General features: G+C 53.1%; 1 protein-coding gene across 2 annotated transcripts in view; it reads left to right on the forward strand.

The window, feature by feature from the left end:
* PKNOX1 (PBX/knotted 1 homeobox 1) overlaps nt 1-13,161 on the forward strand; it is a 31,561-nt gene extending 18,400 nt beyond the window's left edge. Inside the window, exons 8-11 of one of the 2 annotated variants that reach the window (XM_007451127.1) lie at nt 3,985-4,113; nt 7,798-7,874; nt 10,044-10,216; nt 12,497-13,161. In XM_007451127.1, coding sequence (XP_007451189.1) covers nt 3,985-4,113; nt 7,798-7,874; nt 10,044-10,216; nt 12,497-12,708 — 591 coding nt within the window. In that variant the 3' untranslated portion in view covers nt 12,709-13,161. The remainder of the gene's footprint in view (nt 1-3,984; nt 4,114-7,797; nt 7,875-10,043; nt 10,217-12,496) is intronic. The other variant, XM_007451128.1, reaches the window with a different exon arrangement.
* The last annotated feature ends 7,571 nt before the right edge of the window (nt 13,162-20,732 follow it).

Raw genomic sequence — 20,732 nt, forward strand, 5'->3', positions numbered from 1 at the left:
GCTCTTCCTGGGCTGGGCCACCTCTACAGAAGGTCCCCCGTTGTGCTCGCTGTACATACTCATTTAAAAGCACTTTTTCCCGAGAAGATAAGAAGTAGCCAGGGCAGTGAGACTCCACCGATCTCTCCTCGCCCCACCCTGCCCCCCTGTCCCGGGGTAGTCTTGTTTGTACAAAACCGTTATTCGTATGGTTCGGGGTTGTGCTGTTGTCTGACGTGTGACAAGTGTTCGCCTCCTTTTCGCGATTTACAGTGATGCTTGACTCTCTGGTATCAGGTCGCCCTGTGCCCGCGTTGCTGAGAGGCCTGGACCAGACTCACAGCAGCTCCCACCCTCACCTTCGCTCCCCTTGGGCGACCGCTTTCAGGCCTCCTGGCCATTGCTTCTGCTGTTCCCTCCGTGTTTGAAATAAAATCCCCTCCCCTAACTCACCCGTACAACCTGTAGTTTGGGCTTTCTGTCCTGCTGGGGGCTGTGCTCCCTCCCATCCCCTCCCTGGCCAGGATGCCGTCCATGTGGACACAGTGCAGCTGATGCGTTTTCATTGTGAACATCCTCATGAGCGTGTAAATGCTGGTTTCTGCTGAGCTGCGTGTGTAACCGTGATCACGCTGCCCAAGTTAGCAGCTGGGTTCTCTCCCCCACCCCCGCACAATTTCCATGGCGTCGGCGGCTGAATCCTCACGGATGCCCCAGCGTGTTTTCGGTGTCCCTGTCAGGTAGCTGGTCGGGGCCGCGTGGCCTCGGGGCTCTCGGCCTCCTGGTCTCCACCTCGGCCGGGCGTCACGCGTCGGGCATCCGGCACGTCAGCCTGAGGAGCCCCTTCTCCGCGAGCCCACGTCTTCTACTTTCTAGGCTTCACTGCCCCTTCGAGAACTTGCAGAGAAAACGTGTGTGGGAGGTGCCTTGTGTTGGGACTTAGCAAACCAGCAAACCTAGAAGTGACTTAGTCTCATCCTTGACACGCAGTTGGTTTGCATGTACGCTTCCAGGTCGGGAAGGGGCTCCCCGGGTGCCGTCCGTGTGTTCTAGCAGCCGCGCTGCCTTCGAGAAGGTCAGTGTGAGCTCTGCTTTCCCGTCTTCGGCGTTTTCTCCTCTGTCAGACGCGTCTCTTTTCCCTGAGTTTTTGGCGCGGGTCTTGTTTGTCGGCTGTGCTGGGCACTGCCGGGGACCTCGTGTCCTTGAGGCTGGGACATTTTCCTGAACTCTCTGTGACAGCTCTGCCCCCGCCCCCAACCTGCACATTCTCTCCTTCCAGAGCCCTTACTGATCGGACACTAGACCTTCTGAACCGAGTCTCTTGATTTTTCTGTATTTTTATATTTGTATTCCCATTGTCTACTTTCTGTCTACTTTCCAAGAACTTGCCTTTTGTCCTCCAACCCATCTGTTAAGTTTTACATTTCAAGTGTAGCTGTAATTCCCGAGACTCCTCTTTACCGGTACACTGTGCTCTCCTACTCTTGGTTCGTGGATGGTTGGCATGTGCTTTGCTTTCTGCACTTACCCTGTTTCCCCCACGTCATACCATTCGTTTGCTTTGCTGTTGGCTTTTCGTGATGGAGGCGTTCAAGTGTTTGGGGGCAGTTGGCTGTCCTTCTAAATGTAAACACGAGGCCCTAGAATGCTCTTTGGTGCTTGTCAGGTGCTGCGCTTTGGCAGGCCGGCTCATCTGTGGCCTGGCCTCCAAATTCTGCGCTCCCTCAGCCTTTTCTTCCTTCATTTCCCCGGAGCAGGACTCTGATCTCTTGCTTGGGGCGGAAGCGTAGTTGCAGGGGCAGGAGTGGGCGGGGTCTCCCACCTTGTGTGCAGATCTTCACCCTTGTTCTGGCCTCGCCCCTCCTCCCACCCTCCAGCTGTGCTCGGTCTTCAGCCTCTGGTCTGTTTCTTTGGGAAAGATACCCCGAGTCTCTGCAGGGCTGGGGGCAGATCAGTCACCCGCAGAGAATGATGGGGAGTGGTCTGGGGGCCCCACTGCTTCTTAAATGGGTTTTCACCCAGTTTCCTAGGCTTTGAAATCCCCCTGCCTTGCGCAGGCTCAGGCTTTGCTGGGGGGTGGTGGGCCGGCTGGCCGGTCCCCCCGCAGGCCCTCGGCTCCGTTGGCCTCCCCGGGCCCCCTTGGTGGCATCTGTGAGGTCGAGTCATGTGGCCAGCTGTCACTTTCCCTGTTCTTGAGTCCACATTTGTTTTAACCCTGCACAGAAAAAGCAACACTGAAGCTGGAATACGTGTCACGTCGCGTGGAGGTCACGTGCTAAATTGGGGCAAACGCAGCAGACAGCTCCCATTTTGGCCCTCGTGGAGCTGGTTGTAAAGGCCCGCTTTTCACCCTTCTCCATGTTGCGCACAAGCGCGAGCGCAGCACAGGCAGTGCTTGACGCTGTTCAGTCCTTGGGCCTTCCCCGGCGGCCCAGCGGCAGAGGCCCCACCTTTCAATGCGGGGGACGCGGGTTCCAGCCCTGCTCGGGGAGCTAAGACCCCACGTGCCGTGGGCCAGCTGAGCCCGTGCGCCACAACTACTGAGCTCGCGTGCTTCAGTGAGAGAGGCTGTGTGCCGCAAACTACAGAGCCCACGCGCCCCGGAGCCCGCGCACCACAGCTAGAGAGAAGCCCGAGCGCTGCGACGGAAGAGCCCTCGTGCCTCGACTAAGACCCGACGCAGCCAAAAATTAATCAATCTTTAAAAAAAAAATGCTGTTCAGTCCTTTAGTGAACAAACACGTGCATTCCAGAAAACAGTTATGCCCTTAGTAATAATCTTAGGTTTTAAGAAATTTTAGGCATAGTTAGCGGTTGGAATGTCTCCTTTAAGTCATAAATTCTGTCTGTTTAGATTTTGGTGTTCAGTCTTTTAAAGAATTACCCAAAATGATGTAAATCTAGAGGAAGAACAAGTAACAGATTCCTCTCCAAAATAAACGTCCAAATCCTGTAAATTATGTTTATGACTATGTTATACTGAAACTGACCTACCGAAGTTGATGCTTATTTATTGATTTTTACTTTCTATTTTAGCACATCTTTATTGGAATGCAGTTGCTTCACAACGCTGTGTTAGTTTCTGTTGTACAACAGAGCGAATCAGCCATATGCACACGTGTACCCCCATATCTCCTCCGTCTTGAGCCTCCCTCCCACCCTCCCTGTCCCACCCCTCTAGGTGGTCACACAGAAGTTCTAAGGTAAAGCATGGATCACAGTGGAGAGGTCCCGATGTGTCTGTGTGGAGGCCCCGGCGCGGGGTGTTGGTTTTCTCCCTGGTCTGGGGGGTGAGCGACACTGGCACCATCTCTGCAGCCCCTGGCTGGATGCGTGGCGCATGATGCTCTTTGCTCGTGTTTGTGTGAGCGGACGGATGCTCATCTAAGGGGGCTTACACACGTGTCCTCTCCTTCTGAGATGGAATGAACAGGCTGTATCTCAGGCTCTTCTCAGGGTGAGGGGGGCAGTGTCTTGAGTGGCCGTGGAGCCGTCTGGGCAGAGGTCATCGCCTTGGCCCCTCTGCTCTGTGGTCGCTCTGTCCGCACTTTGTGTGTTCCTTTCTCTCCTGGCCGGGCTCCTCTAGTTAGTGGCCCTTCCAGCTTCCCCGTCCATCCTTGTCGGTTGCTTGAATCCTGCTCCAGGCCAGGAAATGGGCTGTTGTCGCATCTGTCGCCAGAGGAGACAAGCTGAGGACAAGTGTGTGTGAGGGCGGGGCTCGGCTGCGTGCAGGGTGGGACACTCGGGGCTTCTCGGTGCCCGTCCCACCTGCGTCGCCAGACAGGGGGCCCCTGCGCGGCTGAGACGCGAGTGTAAAGGGTTACAACGTGAGGGGCCACATCCTCGGAAAATCAGCCCTACAGGGTCCCAGTGTTTATGCCTTTCCTGTAAATGAGACATTTAGCCGTAAGATCCTTGGTGATTCTCTACACCTGCACTCGTAAGCTACTTGGATATGTCATCATTTTCTATGCTTTCTAACATTATTTTTCAATTGTTTAAAAGCTTCAGTTACAGTTAAACCAGGATCTCAGCATCTTGCATCAAGATGACGGCTCATCTAAGAACAAGAGGGGGGTCCTGCCGAAGCACGCCACCAATGTGATGAGGTCCTGGCTCTTCCAGCACATCGGGGTGAGGACACACGTGCTCTGCAATTAGCCAGACCTCCACAATGCTTTCTTTCTGGCTTATTTTCTAGAAAAAATGGACTTATGTGGGCTGGTAGGCCTGGGTTTAAGAATCGGTGTTCTGTTGACTGTCCATGATGGGTCGAGCACAGGACAGAAGGGAGGGTTACCCAAAAACTGGTGACAGGGAGTAAGTTCAGCTGATGTTAACGGTACGCGCCCGTGAGAGAAACTGCCCGTGAAGGGTGCCTGCGGGGAGGTGAGGTTGATTAGAGAAGTGGGCAGAGAAGAGGTGCTCTGGGGCAAAACCTTGGAAAATAGCGATGTTTGATACGTTGGATCTGGGAGGGAGATGAGGGGTCGAGCTTGTGGACGGAGGGGCGGCACGTGGCCATGACTGTGAAGGGGAGCTTGGTGTGCCTTAGGCTGCGCGCCCCCTTTCCTCACCTGGACCTCGGCACGTCCCCCTGAAGCCGTCCTGTCTCAGGGCACACGCTTGCCCACCGATTTCTGGGGAAGGCTGGCTGGTTACCCGCCTGAGCCCCAGTCCCCACGCGCCCGACCTCGGGGGAGGCTGTGACCGCGAGTAGCTTCCAGGAGTGACAGCCTTCTCGCTGCTGCCGCGTTGGGAAGGACCGGGCTGGCCCCGGGGGGCGCGGTAGGATGGAGGTGGGAAGGTGGGCCCACCGCTGGGTTACGGCCTGTGCGGGCAGAGGGAGGGGCCCAGGCGGCGTGCGGGGGGGCGGATGCGGAGGTCCAGAGGGTCTGGAGGGCTGGGAGGGAGAAGACCCTTTCCACGGACCTGTCCATCCGCAGCCCAGGCCCGGCCGCTCCTGAGCGCTGAGCTGGTCGGCCCGGACCTGCGCCTGGGCGTCAGCGCTGCCGTCACCCGCTGCGGCCGCGTCCTCACTGCCCCGGCCTCCCCGCCTCCATCCCGTGGGCCGTGGTGCCCTCGGGTCTCCGCAGCGCCCCTTTGCCCCGGGGGCGCCCCCCGCCTGGGCTGCGGCCGCGTCCATGCCTGGGCGCCCGCCTCCGTCCTCACCCGGCTGTTGCCTCCAGTTCCCCTGGGGTTTGGCCCTGGTCGCTGCTGAGCCCCCTTCCTCTGCCCGGAGCTGGGCTCTGCGGGCTGTGCCCCAGCCCGGAGGGGGCGGCGGCTCACATGCCTCGGGAGAACGCGGTCGTCATCGGCAGTGCGACCCCGCCTAGAAGCTGGTCCTAGCGAGGGTCACGCGCAGTGGAGACATTTAGGGACAGAATGTTACAGTGCTGTTTGCTGCCATAATGGGAAATGGGTTGGTGTGTGCGTTAGGAAGGTTGTACAGCGAGTTAACACGATAAGCCAGGGTCAAAAGCACTAGGAAGCTGTAGGTACGTGGACGTAAGTGAAAGAGTAGAACGTACATGTTTCTAAATACATTGTGAGTATTACAACCGATAAGTGTGTCTGTAATGTAGTGATTGGACTACAACACAAGTAAGTGATGGAATTGGCTATTTTCCTGTTAAGTTTCCTTTAATGTTTTAATCATTTCTAAAATAGACCCTGCTCAGAGGTTCAATTAAAATGCCTTTTTTTTTTTTTTCCTATGAAGCATTTCCTGTGTCTTCTTCTTGACCTCATTTCTCTGCAATACCGTCCTCTCCTTGTAGTTTTCCTGACACTCTAGGCAGCACTCATTACTGTTTTGGTGGGTTTTTTGTTTTGTTTTGTTTTGTTTTCTGGTTTGTGTACTTGCTTCCTGCCCCCTTTTTATTTTACGAGCTTTTTTTTTTTTTTTTCCAGTACGCAGGCCTCTCACCGTTGTGGCCTCTCCCGTTGCGGAGCACAGGCTCCGGACGCGCAGGCTCAGCGGCCATGGCTCACGGGCCCAGCCGCTCCGCAGCATGTGGGATCTTCCCGGACCGGGGCACAAACCCGTGTCCCCTGCATCGGCAGGCGGACTCTCAACCACTGCGCCACCAGGGAAGCCCCTATTTTACGAGCTTTTTAAAGGACAAGAACAATATTTCTGTTTCCATAAACTCTCCCTTGGGGCCAGATGCTCACCTGTAGAATGAAAGTGAGTCACTGTGGGTTAGTGTGAGGAGTGGGACCACTGCTGTTGAGATAAATGCGGTTGTATATCCCAGAAGGCACAGTGCCCTTCCGGACACACGGAGCGTTCGCTTAAAAACCAAAAGAGACCCCCACCTCCTTACTTTGTCGGTGCCAGTCACTCCCTGGGGTCCTGCTCGGTGCAAAATAAGGGCCTTCAGTGCGTGCAAGTTTTAGAGTGAATGTCGTACTGGTTTCTACAGGCGGATGGTAACCGACCTTGGAGAAGTTGTTTATTGCTGCAGATAGAAATTGTTTTCCTCTGGTACGTCTGTGAATTTTGGTACAAGCATACCGCCCTTTATTGCGCTTCTCAGATGTTCGTTTTTTCACAAACTGAAGGTTTGTGGCAACCCTTCTATCGGTGCCATTGTTTCCAACAGCGTTTGCTTACTTTACATCTCTGTGTCACATTTTGGTAATTCTCTCAATATTTCAAGCTTTTCCATTATTATTGTATTTGATATGATGATCTGTGCTGTCATCTGTGATGTGACTTTTGCAAGAAGGTTACAGCTGAAGGCTCAGATGTGGTTTGCATTTTTTAGCAAAAATAAAGTATTTTAAAATAAGGTACATACGTTGTTCTATTACATGTAATGTTACCGCACACTTCATGGACTACAGTAGAGCCTAAACATAACTTTTATATAACATGTTTGGAAACACAAAAATTCGTGACTCACTTTATCACAATATTCGCTTTACTGAGGTGGTCTGGAACTGAACCTACAGTATTTCCTAGGTGTGTCTGTATTTATTATACTTCTGGCTTTTTCTGAGTGAAATATTTCAGTCATACGTGAAATAAAGAGTAAATAGCAGACACCCCGTCCCCAGCCCTCAATTCAGTTCTCTGCCAGCCGCACACGCGAGTCTAGCGACGCCGTAGGTGACACCCGTGCATCCCAGTGTCAGCTCGTGCTGGCGCTTCCCGTGACGGAAACGGGTCGCCTGAATGTGACGGCCTGGAGCAGCCCCATCCGCTTCCTGCCTCCTCTTGTTCAGCCGGCCCAGGATGCGGGGAGGGTGTGCACTGCCCTGCTCAGTTTCCTCGTCGTAAAATCAAGGTGGCGACAGCTCTGTGACCATGAGGAATCAGTGAATCTCTGTAGGATGTACAGGGGTGATCTGCGCGCTCTGTCTTGCTGTGGGTCAAAACTCAGCCATTTATCTGCTTTAAATGGACGCAGTTTATGGTCCTTGAATTACACCTGTAACGTTGATACAAAAGCCATAGATTGTATCGGGTGCTTAGAGCAGCAGCTGGTGCAGCCCAGGAGCCCCTCTGCGTGCCCCGCGCCCTTCCCTTCGCCGTGGCCTTTGAGCGTGCGGACTCCTGTCTGCGTCACACCTCTGCCTGGGCTTTCACTAGCTGCTGCAACACCTGTGTTCTTGGGCAGCTGGGAGAAAGGCTTCATTTGTTTTAGGCATTTCTGGAAAAAATGATGAGACTGAAGTTAGGTTTTAGCTACAAGCACCCTTGACGCCAGTTTTTACTAACAATTATTTGTGTGCTTCTGTTTTACCAGGATGATCTTGAGTTCCTTTTTAAAAACTGAAGTTCACGGTGACCCTTCTTTTTACTTTCAGCATCCCTACCCGACAGAAGATGAGAAGAAACAGATTGCTGCTCAGACAAATTTGACACTACTCCAGGTTAACAACTGGTAAGCTGTGCCCGCTGTCTGCAATTGTGCCGTCCGCAGAGCAGAGCACCTGGCAATCCTGACCCCAATAAGTAGTAAATTTTGGTTGAAGTGTATCAGTTCTTTTAACTAGCATTCCTGTGTTATCAGAGTCTGGAATTGGTGGCAGCCAGGTAAGCATAAATCACACACACACTTTCACCTTAAGTTTTCAATGCTCAGTACCCCACTAAGGGCCTTTTGCCGACATCCCCCTCCCTCGATTAGAGATGGGTTTCTCCAGGGCATTAACCAGCGCCCCTCACCCCAGCCTCCACTCAGAAACACCATGTTTCCGTGGACGAGCTCCTCTGGGCGGTGGACGGCCGAGGTGAGTTCCCCTCACCCCTGGTGGCCCCTCCGCACCCCCTCACACCTATTGAAACCTGTGTCACTCGTTCAGCAGTGACTGGGGGAGGGAGTCACACAGCCGGCCGGCTGCGCGGTGGTCCTGCCCCACAGCAGGCCTCAGGGTCCTGAGAGGGAAGCGTTTCTTTATGAAACACCGTGTTCTGGTTCTTGTGTCACATGTCAGTGTGGACACTTGGACCCTGGCCGTGATGGTTTTTCCCTTAAATAAGAGGCGTTCACGTCACTAAGCGGCGTTGAGGTCTAGGTGTGCACTTGCATTCTGCTTGGTGGTCATTTGCCTCATTTTTATTTACTTATTATTCAGATGTAGGAACTGATTTCAGGTTAATGAAATTGGCTTGTGTAAAAGAAAAGGAAATGCAGACTCTACCACTTGTAAACATGGTTATCTTTTCAGTTTAACTGTTAAAATTTAAACTTGAAGGTCAGGTGAGTTCCGATATAAATGATAAAATCTTCCATTTTGGGCAATTGTGTATGCAGGAGGTATGCTTTGGTATTGCATCAAGTATTTCTAGTATCTTGCATTTGGGCCAGTATTTTTTACTTAGGTAGCCATAATAGAGCATATACTCTTTGAATTAGCTCCTGTTAGATCTTTTAGGTAGAGTGTTAACAGGAGTTCAAAGGTTTCGAGTACTGTGTGGCTGTGAGTTTTGTAATGTCTTAGCATGTTCTCCGTTATTTTCACGCGGTCCCACGTAGAGACTGTGTCTGGTTTAATGATGGATGGATTGAGGGATGAGAGACGCAGAGGTGCGTCTCTGGATGTTCTGGTGTGTTTGTCGCCAATCAGCCTTCTCCTCGCTATTTGTTCCTCATTCGTGGGCTCCCTGCCCTTCCCTACGTTGCTCCTCTGCTGTCTTAAGAGAATTGTCTTATCTAGGAGGTTTGACCTCAACTTTTAATTTTGAAATTCATCACAGTTTAAAATATGACTTCTATAAATTCTAAACTTTCTAAAGTCTTTTAGTTAATATTTGAAGCTATTTTTACCTCTTGTGACTTGCTTTCCTTTTATATTTGCAAAAATTATATCTTGGAGCGAGATTGGACAGCACTCATCATTAGCTTATGCCTCTGCCTCGTAGCAGCTTTGACAAAGATGGATAAAGAGACAGATTGAAAGGTAGCAGCGGGTGTCCCTTCCCAGGTGGCGCTGGGGTCGGCGGTGAGCTTCCGGGGAGTCCAGCTCACGCTCCGCTGCAGGGACCAGAGATCGACGCTGAACGAAGCTCTGAGGTGCCAGCCCGGGCATGTGTATTATTAGAATATGTCCTAGTGCAATTGTAGATGTTTCTGAATCTTAGGACTTTGAAGTTAGGCAACCTCAGAGCCGGACATCTGTCCACACTCAGGGCTCGGTCGGGTGGGACCCTCAGATAAGAGCCGCACAGCCTGCGAGGCCTCGGCCTCGGGCGTCACGGGACGGCGGGGCATGTAGTTTTGCTGCTTTGACCTTTCTCTTCCTCAGAGAAAATCACGCCACATTCACAACTTTGACAGTATCATCAGTGTCATTGTGAACATCAATTTCACAAACAGGGAATACATCAGTTAAAGTGGAAGAAAGGCACCATGGGAGAGTTGGTCTTTATTCAAATGAATCACTTTAAAAACAGCCCTGTTCTCTGGACATTTAGATAATATGCGTGTCGTCACTCTGAGTGCTTCTGCTAACAGGGAAGACATGTTTCTGCTCGTGTGGTTTGTCAGGTGGGCCTGTTACTGCCTCGGGCGGCCTCGGAAAGGCTGTTTTGACCTGTTTCCTGCGCGCAGGTTCATCAATGCAAGAAGACGAATCCTGCAGCCGATGTTGGATTCTAGTTGCTCAGAAACTCCAAAAACAAAGAAGAAAACTGCTCAGAACAGACCCGTCCAGAGGTTTTGGCCCGATTCCATCGCCTCAGGAGCCGCACAGCCAGCCACCAGCGAGCTGACCGTGTCCGAAGGTGGGGACCGGGCCCGGGCCTGTGCCCTCGCAGCCGGTGGGCGGCCGCTGTTCTGGGGGCTGGGGGTGTGTGAGGCTGTGAACCAAGGGCAGGCAGTGGTCTTTCTGCATCAGACCATGAGAGAGCGCCGGTCCTGGTGCTTGTTAGGGGTTGCAGGTGTGCCCGGGAGAGCCGGATCCAAGACCAGTCCCCCGAGGTCCCTCCCGCCTCTTTCTGTCCCTCCTGCTTCGGTGCAGGGAGCGGACGTGTCGTGCGCTCACCGCCTGGCGCTTCACCCTTTATGTCCCTGCGGCCCTCATCCGGCGTTTCTTCTTCCCTTTGACCCGCGTCCCCTCACTGTGGGCCACTGTTTCTGTGTTTAGTTGACGAGCATCTTCTGTGTGCGTGAGTTGCTCACACTTCAGATGGTTGTGTGTGTGTATTTTTAAATGTAATAAGTTGTGTTATTATCGCATTCTTACCTTCTCGTTCTCCTCTTACTTTTTCCGCTCAGCAGTTTACTGTTATTCAGTTGGGAAAGTTTGGGGCCGTTATTTCTTCAAATATATTTTCTGGCCTCCCCTCCCCCAGGGGCTCCAGTTGCCGATGTGATAGGGCATTATAACTCACACAGTTACTGCTGCTTTTCCAGGATTTTGGATTCTTTTCCTCTGTTTCATCCTGGATAGTTTCTCTGTTCCTATTCTTAAGCTTCCCCAGTCTTGTGTTCTGCGATGTTTAATCTTCCGCTAATCCCATCCCTGTGATTTTCATGTTGGACATTGTCTAGACGCTCCGCGGGAGCTTTTGTATCTTTCACGGTCTACTGAAGTTTTGAACAAACAGCACACAGTCGCCACTAACTGTTTTGATGACCTCCTCTGCTAATTGTAACATCTGTCAGCTCTGGGCTGGTTTCTGTTGACTGAATTCCCATTACGGGTTGTTTTCCTGCCTGTTTGCGTGCCTGGTAATCTTTGTCTAGAGGCCAGACATTGTGGGTGTTAACTTTATCAGGGGATGGGTGTTTCCGTACGGCTCCAGGTCTTCCTGAGCTACCTTCTAGCAGTTGTAGGTCACTCGGCACTCTCTGACCCTCTCGTGCTTTGCTTTTGCAATTGGTTCTTGCCTGGTCCCGGCAGTGCCCGGCCCGGGCCTGTGCTTCAGGGCGTGTCCAGCCCAGCCCTGCCAGCTCTGGACCCTGTGCTCTGTGATCTCTGGGGCTGATCCTTTTCCTGGCCGCAGTTCTTTCCTGCACACGTGCGCTCGTCTGTCCTCTGCCAGTGCTCAGGGCGTCCCAGAGCCGAGCTGGCCCTGGGCTTGGAGTGGGCCCCTCACGGTGTGTGTGTTTAAAGCTTTGGCTTCTTTACTTGGGTTTTGATAGGCAGTGGTTTTACCTTCCTACTTAAATCATTTGTATTTTCCGTTTTTGTTTTCCTTTTTAATTCAGGGATTAGTCCGAAAGGTTTTTTTCCTCTCTCTCTCCCGCTCCCTCGCCCCGCTCCTGGAAAAGGCGATACCTATGTACTGGGGAAGTTCAGGCAAGGGTGTCAGTGAGAAGTAATCTTTCCTCCAGCCTGGCTTCTCATCTTCTCCAGAGACAACCCTTAGTACCAGTTTCCCGCGGAGGCTCCCAGTGCGTGTCTGATGCCGTGGTCTGTGCACAGACAAGAAGGAATGCATGAATGAATCGTTTTTAAAAGTCTCCTCAACATGTTGTGCTACATGAATTATGTACACCTCAGGTTACGTCCTCTTGCTCTCTTCACCCGCTGGTGCCGTGCAGATTTTTATGGACGGGCACGTGCGACCCACCGTGTGGGGCCCCCTAGCGCAGCGCCGCCCTCGGCCCAGCGTGTCCCGTCGGCGTCCCGCTCGCGGGCCCTTGGCGCCCGCCCGCTGCCGGCCGCGGGAGCGGGAACGCGTGCCGCAGGCTCTCCTCCGCCCTCTCGGACCGGCCTGCCTTCCCCGGGCCCGGGCCTCCCGGCCCGTCTCCCGCTTTGCTGCCTCGTGGCCTCTCCCCGGTGTCCTGGGTCTCTCGTCCTCCGTGTGGCGCTCGCTCTGCGCCCCGGGCGGTTGTGCCCTTTACCGTCCTGACCCTCGGACCCTCTGTAGACTGAGAGCTTAGCCGCGCAGGGTCTGGGGCCCATCCTAGAGACACGGGTCCTTAACTCGCTGCGGATGGTCCCAGGAGCGCGCAGGGGGCTTCGCGGGAGGTCGGGCAGCCCGGCCCCACGGGTCGAGGGGTAACGGTTTGCATCCAAGCGCCGATGGCGTGGTGACAGCCACCTTGTGCCGCAGGAGCCGTCGTGACCATCACCGCGCCCGTGGGCATGAACGTGGACAGCCTGCAGTCCCTGTCGTCGGACGGGGCCACGCTGGCGGTACAGCAGGTGATGATGGCCGAGCAGAGCGAGGACGACTCGGTGGACAGCACGGGGGACGGCGGGGCGGCGCTGGCGCCCGGCCACCTGGGCGGGCTGGTGCTGGAGAACAGCGACTCCCTGCAGTAGGGCCGCCCGCCCCGCGTTTTATAGTTGGCACAGCAAACATTTTACACAGTTTTATTTCTAATATGTTTTATATGTAGGCATAGAAGAGTGCACTTTTGTATTTCCTAGTAAGCTTCCAGGGCGTCTTTGCTGGTGCAGCGACTTCTTTCAAGGTGTGTGTGTGCGTGTGTGTGCGTGTGTGTGTGTTTTTAAGGAAATCCTTTCAAGGTTTAACGCTAAAAGTATGCTGAATGACAGATCCCCTCCCCCGCCCCCTGAACCCCTGACTAGATTAAGGAATAGTGCTGCCGTTTTCTAAACACTTATGCAGTTTTAATTTAGCTCTGTGGTGAAAGCAGGTCTCAGTGGGCTGGTTTATTTTTGGAGCCCGTGGATTAGGAAGAAGCTTCTGGCCCTGAAAACTGCCAGCGAGAGGCGGATGGCAGCACACAGCAGTAAACCGCGTGCGACCTGGTGGCGAATGTATGGCGAGTTAAATGTGGTTCCGTTCGCTGGTGTTGCATGAGCCTGTGTCATTTGCTGTATGTGAAAAGAAACTCCTATTTTTACCTTGCTGGAATTATTGGATAAAAAGCTATTTTTATAAATTCGTTATGAATTGGATTATGACTATATCGAGGATAAAATTTCTAGAGGAGAAACAGTACATGCTTACTGTCTCAATTTGGAATGTTCTGAATTGACCAAATTTGACGAACCTGCCCCAAGTTAGCTAGCATTCCATGGCTCTCTGCTATCCCAGGGTAGCAATTTACATTTACTCCTATAAAGTAAAAGAAACACCTATTTAATGAAGTTTTGATATCTTCAAATTTTAGTCTATCCGTAAATGCTCAGATTTTGCATCCTACACTTATCTTGAACATACATCTAAAGGTACTTGCTAAGTAGAGCTTAGGTAAGTTAAGAAATGGTAGCCGGTGGTCAGTTAAAAGCTCTTACTGACGTATTTCAGTCTAATTTAAATATGACCACAGTTAAATGGTTAGTGTACCATGTTAGCTGGGTGTTGTTTTAGAATTTTTTAGTCAGCCATATGTTACGTGTAGAATGTTTATGATAAACTAATATCAAGTGTCCTCTATCCCGCTGGCTCAGAGCCGGGGTAAAGAGCAAGCCCTCGGCTTTGTTACACGATTAACAAACATCCACAGCGGGACGGGAGCGAGCGGGGCCTGGAGGATGGGGTGACGGTGGCCCTCCTGCCGCCGTGTCTCACGCTGGTCCTGGGGTCGGTGTTCTCTCCCGCACGTGGTCCTTCCCTCTGATTTGATCACATCAGATCTGGAGTAGTGTTGGGACTTGGGTTCCTGGTGACCAGACGAACCACAAGAGCAGACTGGGTTTGTTTCCTTGGGTTTTGATTTGTTTCTGTTGCTTTGCTTTCAAGTGGGGCTTTTCCTCAGAGAGGAAACAGAGACCCTGGTTTCACGGAGGAAATCTGTGTGTTACCGTCAAGCTCAGCGCACTTCTCAAGGACAGTCTTACGGTTGGGAAGGTCGTCAGTTCCTGAGAAGCAGTGACAGTAACTGGTTGTGGACCAAGGCTACATGGGGGTATTTTGAGCTGGTGCAGGTTGTTTTCTGGAACTGACTTTCCCCCCCGAAATTATTAATAATTAAAGTTACTCATAGGAGAGCACTTCCTAGGTAACTCAGAAGGAAGCAAGAAACACACAGGAATTTCTGATAAAATATTTCAGGAGATTTAAAAGAAAAACTTGATTCTCGACTCTCTTGGGGGAGAAAATAACATTTTTTTTTTTTTTTTTTTTGCTGTACGCGGGCCTCTCACTGTTGTGGCCTCTCCCGTTGCAGAGCACAGGCTCCGGGCGCGCAGGCTCAGCGGCCATGGCTCACGGGCCCAGCCGCTCCGCGGCATGTGGGATCTTCCCGGACCGGGGCACGAACCCGTATCCCCTGCATTGGCAGGCGGACTCTTAACCACTGCGCCACCAGGGAAGCCCGAGAAAATAACATTTTAAAGCAGCTATTGCGTTCCTCATTTGTAAACAATTTCAAATATTTTAAGTCAAGTCTACACCAGTTTAAAAGATCATTCGAAGTCCAACAAAGTTAGAATTTAAGACGAGGCCCTGTGGAAGCCGGCCAGCCCCTCCCTCCTCCCTCCCTCTCTCCCTCGCCTCACCCCACCCCCCATCCCTCTGCCCTTGGGCTCAGATCAGTGACGGGGCAGGTGGTCCCTCCAGGTCCGCGTTTCCCCGCGGCAGAAATCCTGTCCCGGGATGCGTGCCGCCCAGGCCACGGCAGCGCTTACGCGGTGTCGCGTGGGGGTCCAGCCGTCGGTGCCCGGGCCTCGGCCACACTCCCTCCAGCCAAAGTCTGCGTGCTGCTCGCCACAGTCAGAGGACAAGCAAGAAGGCCACTCGAGAGAGGGCGCTTTGGACACAGCCTGAGGCTCCTCTCAGCCCTTCCCCTGCGTAACCAAGGGGGTTTCAGACAACCCGACAGGCAGACTGTTAACCGCTGCCCGGCGTATTGGTGGTCACTCGGTGCCTAATAAATACCCGTTTTCCAGCCCTCGGATTTTTGAGAGCATCTGTGAGAGCACAACCCCGTTGAGCTTTGATTTTAAATGAACAAATTCGACCTCGACTTTGCTTCTGTTAAATTCTTTCCCTGTGAAGGATGCTTTTGACGGTGGTTTGAGACCCAGGTTAAGCGCGGTGTGTTACCTGCTGCTCAGCTTGTGAGCCGGTAGCGGACGGCTGGTCCGTGCCCCGGCCACGCTCCAGCTGCTGCACTAACGGAGCTTTCCGTGTTTTGATTCCAGAAATAAGACAGTGTAAGCATTTATCCAGCGTGCAAAGTGAGATGGGCCCCGGCCCCAGCTCGCTCACAGACCACAGAGCCCTGATGCTGGAACCTCAGCCCCGAGGGTCCCATAACCTGCCCGTGACCCGACTCTTACCTGGGCGAGAAAGTGTTGGAGCACTTTTTCTTTTACACAAGCTCAGACATCCCCCGAAGGTGAGAACGGCCCACCTCTGGCAGTTAGGGACAGGAGTAACTCCACCATCCTCCCGTTTCAGTTGTTTGGTCTATGAACTGACAATCTTTAAATGTGAATACTGTAACAATTGTTTTCTTGGATTGTTGTCTTTGAAAGGGATTTTTGTGAAGCAACTGATTTATCAAAGCAAAAAAATTAAAAACAGAAGCATGCTTCATGGACGTTTTATTTTCTAAAGCTCGTGTCACCGCAGCTGCTTTTCCATTTTAAGAACAACATTCAGATGTTGACATGTTTGCTGGTGGCACTTGGGGTCCGTTGTGACCCCCGCACATTCTTAAAATTAGGATTGCCCCGCCCTGGCGCATTCAGGCCCATTTACATTTTCAGGAATCTTTTCTAAGTTTCTTCAGGTCGTCATTGGTTTTCCAGGAGAAAAACTGGAAAGTTTTTGTTTTTTATTGTAGTTCACCACAAATCTAATTATTTTGATAGTAATGAGAAAATGATTCATTAGTAAGGTATTGCCTTCGATAGTTCATGTTGTCACATTACCCGCCAGAGCAGTTCCCGGACATACTGAAGGGGGGTGTCCATTGAAACGCTGTCAGAGAGTTTTAACTCCCAAACCGTTTATACTTACAAGCTAAAGTCAGCAGACTTAAGTAATTTTTTAAAGTGCATCTGAAATCGTGGACTTGGCTGGAATGAGGAGTGACTCCAAGACATCGTTCGGATCCACTTGACAGAAAAAGGGAGTCACCCTTTTCTCTCTCCAACTCTTTTGAGGTCGGAGGTGAGCGGGATAGGCGTGAAATTTCACCAGGTGAGACCTTGGCTCAGCCCTGGGCCCCCCTAGGCTTCAAGCGCTTCATTTGTAAATGGGAAGAAGCTGGTTTATAAAAGGAAGAAACTGGTTTGTAAGACTTGGTCCAGCTCAAAGTAATACTTGATGAATAAAATTCTGCCTAGAGAGAGGTGAGTGAACAAGTAATGAGCTAGCAAATCGTGAAAATGAGAACTGAATTTGGACCAAATATCCAGTGTTTTTGCATTTCGTTGCATTTTGAGATGTCCTAAATAATGTATGTATTACGTTTAGCCCACGTGCTGTGTTATATACACTCTTAAGAAGAAATTCTTAGCACAAGTTAGTTTTGCCCTTTTACAAACAGATCCTCATATTTTCACTAAGACCTAAGGTCTCCGTACCATTTTAAAACTAAAATTTGCACAACAGTAGAGCTATAGCTTAATCACTTAATGAATGCTGGCCTAGGGGGCGGGCACCTCCGCCCACAGCTGGGAGCCTGCTCTGCTCATCACACTGACCCCCAGCCCAGGCCCGGCCTCTGCAGAGGAGGAGGGTCCAGGGCCATCTCAGCTCAGCAAGATCTCTTCCAGCTCTTCCCTGTTAGTCTATAAAGGACTAGTTAGTGTTGCTTAATGAAATAATTTGGTAAGTATTTTACATACAAATAGTATTGAGAAGGCATTTCTCGCACAGATGTTTCCATTTTCTAATATCACTGTTTAAACGAACCCAAGAGTGCACCCTATAAAAGCCAATAATGGCTTTAATATACAGGGATAAATCTGGAATTCTTTTATCCCAGTGTCTTTGAAAAGGAACATTTTAGTGATGTTGATGGCTCTAGTTGCTTACACATTTTTAGAAAATGGGAGGAAAAAAATCAGGTATATGTAAAAAAAATATTTTGCTTTATGTTAACCCAGTTTTTTGGTTTTTTGATATTAACACTGCAGTCAATCCAAGTAAGTGGTGAAGCCCTTTGTAGTTTATGCTCTGAGTGTAGACCTGAGTTTTCCAGCCAGAGGGTTCTGTTGCAGGAGGATAGCCCTGGAGTTGCAGGAAATGCTCCCCGGCATCGAGCCAGAGAAGCCAAGGAAGGGGTGTTTCCAGGAGGAGCGGAGTGTAGGGATGTGGGACGGGGCCCCTGGCGCTTTGATGAGAGCAGCCTCAGGGACGCGGGGCCCGGGCTGAACCAGGCAGCCGGGCTCCCAGGGCCGGTGGCCACGAAGCCAGCGGAAGCTAATGGAAGAGCTCACCGTCATTACCGTAGGGCGAGGAGGACCTACGAGGCCGAATGCATGAGTCAGAGGACGAGCCCTGGTGGATGCGGCCAAATCAAAAGGGCGACAGCCTGGACTGCCGACAGGCGACACTCGGGGAGAAACGCTTCTCCCTCGCTTTCTTTGTTAACATCTAAAGCTGACAAGGAGTTCATATTGAGGGTAAAGGGAGAATTCTTGGAAATCAAAAGAAAATGGCAGAGGATCTTAAGTCAGTTCACTGAAGGGAAAACCCGTGCAGCCAACAAGCATGTGAAGACGTTCTGGGCCTCACCACCATCAGAGACTAAATCAAGACCGCGATGAGACTGCCCCTTGCCCGGCAAAAGTTTGGAAGGTGGCACCGAGTGTGGGAGCTTCACCGGGATGGCCGTCGTGGAGCCCTGGCGGTCCCCAAGGAGATGGCGCCGGACTCCGGTCCTACAGGCTCTGCCAGAATTCCTCTGCGGGGTCACGTGAGGAGCTGCAGAGGTGCCCGCGGCCGTGTTGTCCGTGGCGGCTGGAGTCAGGGAAGCGCCCTGGGGGTCCCTGCAGAGTGGAGCGGCCCTGCGGTCCGGGCTCGGACAGCGACGGGCGGCGCGTGGACACTCTGGGCTGGTTCTGAGGACGAGGGGTTGTCTTCTCTTCGCCGCGTGTCTCATGCTACGTGGCCGAATGCCGGACACTTTTCGTAGAAGGGCAGAGACCAAAGCCGAGAGGCCTTGCGCGCGGAAGTGGGCGCAGCCAGCGGCAGGCTCGCGCTGCGGGGCTGAGTCCGTCTGTTGGGCCCTCGTGCTGGGTTTGGGGTTTAGTCGCTGCTTTCGTGACCTTCAGACTCCTCCTGCCAGAGGTTCTCCGTCCGTGTTCCTGCCCGGCCTCCAGCTTTCTGCCTGCCCACGGCCAGGGGGCGTGTCTCTCTGCTCTGTTCCCCCCCCCCCGCCCCCCAGGTGGAGGCAGGTGTTCTCCTGGTCCAGGCTCCGTCGCAGGCAGGTCCTGCGTCCTGGGGCCCAGGGTTCGGCCTTTCCAGCCATCCTGCTCCCTCCCGCCTCTGCCACAGCCTCTGCCTCGCGTCTGGGTGTGGTTCGGGGTTTGGGGGCATGTCCCTGGGGCTGAGAGGCTCCCTGCTCCTCCCCAGAAGCAGCAGCCTTCACCCGGGTGGGGTCGGGGGGTTGTCCCTCCCCCGCTGGATTAAGGCTTTGCTTCGAAGGAGGGGAGGGTCAGGGTGGTGGGTGGCGTTTCGTGCCCGCTCCCCCGGGGCACCGGGCTGGGGGGTGGGGGGGAGGTCTCCAGCCCCTGCCCTGCTCCCCGGCACAGCTGAGGCGGTGCCCTTCGCAGCTGGGCTGCCAGCTATGCCAAAGGGGAACCAGCCTGCAACCCCGCCTCCCGCCTTGTGGGGGCCTTGTCCCTCTTTCGGATTCAGTCACCTGCTCGCCTTGCAACCGCAGCTCTCTGAGCTCAAGCAGTATTAAAAGATGTAGGTTATCCACTATTTATTTCTCCTTGATAGGCTGCGAAGTGTTCTCGTGGCCTCCACATCCAAAATGGAACTGGGGCCCCAAAATGATTACTGAAAACAAGATTTTACGATCGGTCTGAGTGGAGAAAAAGGAAGTGGAACCAGACATGTTTTACCATTTAGGCACATGGGAAATGTACAAAACGCTGTTTTTCAAGGATACGTATCTTTCTGAAGGTCCCAGGGAGGATGCCTGGGAGGGAGGGGGGAGGGCAGGCGTTAGGGGGGATTGGGTCCTGAGGATGAGCCCGTCTCAGATGAGGTGGGGCCTTGTCCAGACGGGGTCGGAGTGCACAACGAGCTCTCTGCTCCGCAGGTCAGGAATTAAAAATGGGAATCGGGAGTGGGAAGAACTGTGCCTAGAGACTGTTTTTATTGAGAATTTAAGGGGCTGTTCAGCGGCCTCCCACCTTACTGTTGAGCGACCTAAAGCCGTTCCCGTCTTGCTTCTTTGTTCGCGGCAAGCCTTGGGGCCTCCGCAGGTTAATTTCCCCGCAGTGGCCACAGCAGAGTCTTTCCAGGCCCATGTGCTCTTCTAGAACTTTGTCCGTCGAGCAAGTCCCCTTCTCTAGAAACTGGCTGAGGTCTGGCTCCGCCTTGCTGTCGGGCAGGATGCGTGTCTGTGACGCTAGTGACTGAGGTTAGAACAAAAGTGGACAGAGTCCTGTTGGCGCTGTACCACTCGGGACACGTGCCCTCGTAAGGAAGCCCGGGCCACGCGCAGAGGTTCCAGCCACGGCATCAGCCTCCTGCCACGCACAGGCGGGTGGCCTCGCAGATGCTGGGAGCTGCGCTGTGAGGTGGGGCAGCTGCTCGACGTGGGAAGTGTGAGCAGGTAGATGTCGTCGTTGCCCCATGCTGCTGGGGGTGCCTACCTGGGCAGCCTCGGTGCTCGCGCTCCGCGGTGCCCTGCCTTCGCGGGGCCCCTTCTCCTTCACCACGTCAGGCACTGTGGACCCAGGAGAAGACAGCCACATCGATTTTGATGCTGGTCTGGATCCAGTCACTAACCTTCCCCCCACTTTGATACTGGGCCCAAGGAGAGGCACTGAGAGGGGCTCGAAGGGCCCGTCTTGCCAGGGACGCCGCCCTCCAGCCAGTCACCTGCCTTGTCCAGGGTGCGGAGCTTACGTTTGGCCCTGCGGTGGTGTCTTCAGCGAGGACAGGCATCCGGGGCTGTGCAGCGAGGGGCTCTGCTTCCCACCCGCTCCCTCCCGACTGGTGTGCTTGTAACTCAACCCTGCCTGTTGAGAGCCCTGGGGCTGCAGGAGGCCGGCCCTGCCTGGGACACTCCTGACCTGATGGAGGAGGTGGATGTGGCGATCCCCACGTGGGCCGGCCTGGTCCCACCGGGGGACATGGCTGGGCTAGATCACGGAAGCCGGAGGCGTCCATGAGAAGGCTGAGCCATAGACTGAAGAGAGACCAGTCCTGTCGCTGAAACACACAAGAAACGCGCCAG

Source organism: Lipotes vexillifer, unplaced genomic scaffold, assembly GCF_000442215.2.
Source record: "Lipotes vexillifer unplaced genomic scaffold, Lipotes_vexillifer_v1.1 scaffold1761, whole genome shotgun sequence".
In the NCBI taxonomy this organism is placed as follows: domain Eukaryota; kingdom Metazoa; phylum Chordata; class Mammalia; order Artiodactyla; family Lipotidae; genus Lipotes; species Lipotes vexillifer.